Genomic DNA, 4,110 nt, shown 5'->3' with positions numbered 1-4,110 from the left:
TCTAACAATACCGTATTCAGAAATTTATTTCGGAGGGAACTTCAAATAGTTTCACTAAATTAAAAAAAACACTATTCTGGGTTATCCAGCAAACGTCTTAAAATCGTAAATATGATTATGCGATGGCATAGGTATGGCCATGTCTATGTGTAGTTAACCTTGCGAGCAATTGAGAACAGATTCCTTATTTTCCCGTAGTGACCTTTATAGATATTGAACGGAACTAGATGCAATCGCTCTTATAATCACATACATACGTATATGATAAGTCTTAATACATAATAGAGTAGGAAAAATTGTGTTGAGACAGCTGATACAATACTATGCCATTGTGATCAATTTATCAAAAGATAAGAAATACCGATTCTCGTAAACAATTTGGAACAGGCATTGCTATAGAGATCATAATGATCTAAAAGCTCATGAAGCCTTCTATGTGTTTTTAGCACACTATATTAAATTTTATGGAACCGCAAAAGGAGGTACACCAAGTTCAGCAAGATTTGTAGATAGTTATGTATGTTTGTATGTATATTATACATTACTGTATAAATGAGTACAGTCCAACAAAAATTTGACAAAAAAATATTTGTCAATATTTGAACACATTTATATATACATATGTATGTGATAATAGAACACAAATAAATCGAATTATTTATAAGTAATGCCCAGGGACCGTAACAGTTATCATAAAAAAAATAAAAATCATCTTATAACTGTTATCATATGCATTTTAAAATAAAACTCAAAAAATAATAATTAAATTTGATTTTTATTATATTCATCAAAAATAATAATTATTATATGCTTTTTATTTTTTTCGCGCAGAAATAACTCTTAAAATTTGCTTCTTATTTTAAAACGCACAAATAACTGGTACACTTGCGTTATATAATATAAAAAGCAAGAGTATCGCGCAAATTCTGCGCGATATTTTTAAAATGAAAATATAAAAGCAATTTTCAATACAAGGTAGTTGTTTTTGCAATTCCATAGAAAATGTTTGAAAAGGTTGGTGCAGGTAAAGATTTAGTTCAGTTTTTTGTTTTGCATATAATAATTATTATTTTTGATGAATATAATAAAAATCAAATTTAATTATTATTTTTTGAGTTTTATTTTAAAAAGCTCATATATAAAAAGCATGCATAATATTAAGGATAAAAGTTATTAGAATGATAACTATTTACTTAAATAAGAGTTTAGACAACTTTTTGTTGCTGCTTTTTTTCATAAAAAATTTTAAAATAACTGTTATTTTCGGTCCCTGGTAATGCCATGTTTAGACTTCGGTTTATCATATGCGAATCAAGACATTTAATCCCTTACACCTTAACTTGAACTTAACGAAAATTGAAACACACAAAAAAACAAAAAGCATTTTCGTTTTCACATCTTTCTATATTTTTCTTTACAATTTGTTTTTGTTTGAATTTTATTTTGATTCTTAGCTTTATTTTCTCTTTATGTTTGTTAAAACTTGCACCCATAATTGCCATATTTCAATTTTTGAAGTGGCATATACTAAGTCAATTGACTTAAGCAATAGTCTTTATAAAATATAAACACAACAGACTCAATAGACTTAAATTATAAGTACTTGTTTACCTCGCACATCCTTACATGAATTTTATATAGATTCGTAAATGCATCGCAAATGTAACTACGCCCTACACGCCTACACTCCACCGAAATAAGCCCAAAAATGAGTTAAGTACGATAGTCTAAACATGCTATTAAACTGCAATGTTGTAGATATTACTATGAAACATATGAATAAAGTAAGTTCAGTAAAATAAATATATTATTATATTAGTATGAGATTGCATATAGGCTATTAACAAATATTTTATTATTCACATTACAAAGCATGTAAGTTTGTAATACTAAAAAGCCAATAAATCTAACCCATTGTCACTGAGATTATACTATTTCTATTGTTTAATTAAGGCAATTAAACAAATTGATTGATTGTCTCAATTTCTTTAGAAAAAACAAAATAACTCCAAATTTATTTATTATGACTTAAAATTCTATATACAATATATTTGCTATCTGAAGATGCATCCAAAGCAAAGCGAACGAAGGTTCGCAAGTAATTGTACCTGCAAAAGTTCGTTCGTTCGCAAGTGTACGCTTTGGTGTGGATGCACCTTGACATGCACTAAATGCTTCTGTGTAAATGTGCGATTTTATACATTAAATTTTATATAATACATATATTTATATATTATATATTAACTAATAAGATATATGTCATTTTATATATGTATATATATATTACGCGTCGTGTAAATTGTCTCTATATGTAAGTTTAAAATTTAATGCACTTGTACTATTGTGAATATTATTGTGAATGGTAGCGAAAGTTTAGAAGAAGCAATATCAAATATTTATTTTATTTTGATTTTTTAGTAAAAATAAAATAGTACAATATGAAGGTTGGTAACAAAAATAGATTATACGTATTAATTGAGCGATAATGAATTTTTAATATCTTTTAGCTGAAAATAAATATTAGTCATCATGTTAAAGATGAGCTTAAACAAAAAAAGGTGCGTAGTAAAAATGTTGCGAAAGGGCAAAAAGGACTAGCGGCCGGTGTAGCCATGTGTTTACCAAAATATTTTATTTTTATTGTATTATTGATTAATAATTTTCCATTTGCTTTTAGGCCATTACAAAATGCCTTATCAACAAAATCTTATATTCAAAGCGTTTACTAGTTGAACATGTTGAGGCGCTGGAGCATTGCTTAATGTACATGGAAGAGAATCCGGCGTATAAGGATGTGGTAGACACTCAAAATAATAACGTAGGTACGGTTAAGGATAAACAACTTGCCAATGATATATTCACAGCACGTAATACATGCGCTTTAATTGGTGGCACAATTTTGGAACATTTCGTCACACCAAAATATTTACGATTCACCTTATTGCCGACTTTGTTGCTAACTAGTGGCTTCACAGCCATGTACATGGTGAAGAATGTATTTGTATTTCGAAATAAAATTGTGGAACGTGAATTGGATAATTTAATACGCACCATTGATGAGTTTGGCAACTGCATAAGACGCAATATGACGTATTTTAATGAAATTATTATAATGAAACCGGAAGAATTAATTGAGTAAATATATTTAAATTTTTTTGTGGTATATATGTTTCAAATAAATTGGATTTATTATTGCATATTATAGATCACGTCAAATAGAACGCGCTTGGGACTGCATAACATCTACGAAGGAAGTTACAGAAATACTTTATGATGCAATACGTAAGCTGGAAATCACATATCCAATCCCAGCTAAATTTTCACAACATTATTCACCCATCGAAGAATTACGAGAGTGTGAATATTTTAAAAATAATGTCACAGATTATAGCCCAAAGCATATAAAGGTTTTTATTAATTATTTAATTTAAGAAAACAATAATAATAAAAAATTAAATTTTAGGATTTTCACAATATATTTGCTTACATACAATCACAGTTCCTTTTACGTTTGGCTTTAACCATAACCACTTACCCATCTATCAGTCGTTTAAATGCGGAGCTAGTAAAAATAGATTGTCTTATACGACAATTAGTTTTAGAGGAGGAGAATCATTTTAAAAACTTATCAATTGAATTGAATAAAAAGAAGCAACAAGAGCTTGAAACACTTAACAGCACAAAGTGCGTGAAGAATCGTAATGACCCCATAGCAGTGCTGCAGGACTCCTCCCTAAAACTTAGTGCCTGTATGGTGGCTGTAGCAGGTGAATGTCAGGCTTTAGATGTAACCTTACAACAACTTAATGCAACCGAAGCGGAAAAAAAAGATAATGCCAAGCAATTACTACAAGTCGCAAATAATATGCATGGTATTGAGAACGCTTTATCTGTGTGCTTTGATGATTTCCAACGCCTAATGTTGATGTACAACAAATTTCTTAATAGCAAAATTATTGATGAGGACAACAAGAGCGCAATAAATAGCAATGCTGTAGCAGATGATGAATTTCCAGAAAGTATACTCCGTGTAGAAATATCTGAAAATGATAATGAAGCAGCTAAAACTGATGATTTCTATGCTTATATGTATGATGAGCAACAAGCAAA

At 29.1% G+C, this 4,110-nt stretch overlaps 1 protein-coding gene across 1 annotated transcript; it reads left to right on the top strand.

Annotated features, from left to right (window-relative positions):
* Positions 1 to 2,416: 2,416 nt before the first annotated feature.
* LOC119678450 lies at positions 2,417 to 4,110 on the top strand (the record flags this gene model as incomplete). Its single annotated transcript, XM_038090280.1, is given in 5 exon segments — positions 2,417 to 2,444; positions 2,508 to 2,558; positions 2,678 to 3,135; positions 3,206 to 3,407; positions 3,464 to 4,110. Coding segments are annotated over 5 exon segments (1,364 nt in total), but the record flags the coding sequence as incomplete, so codon positions are not given.

This window comes from Teleopsis dalmanni, chromosome 2 (genome assembly GCF_002237135.1).
Source record: "Teleopsis dalmanni isolate 2A chromosome 2, ASM223713v2, whole genome shotgun sequence".
Lineage (NCBI taxonomy): Eukaryota > Metazoa > Arthropoda > Insecta > Diptera > Diopsidae > Teleopsis > Teleopsis dalmanni.
Note: the sequence above shows the minus strand (reverse complement) of the source record. Positions and strands in the feature narration are given on the sequence as shown.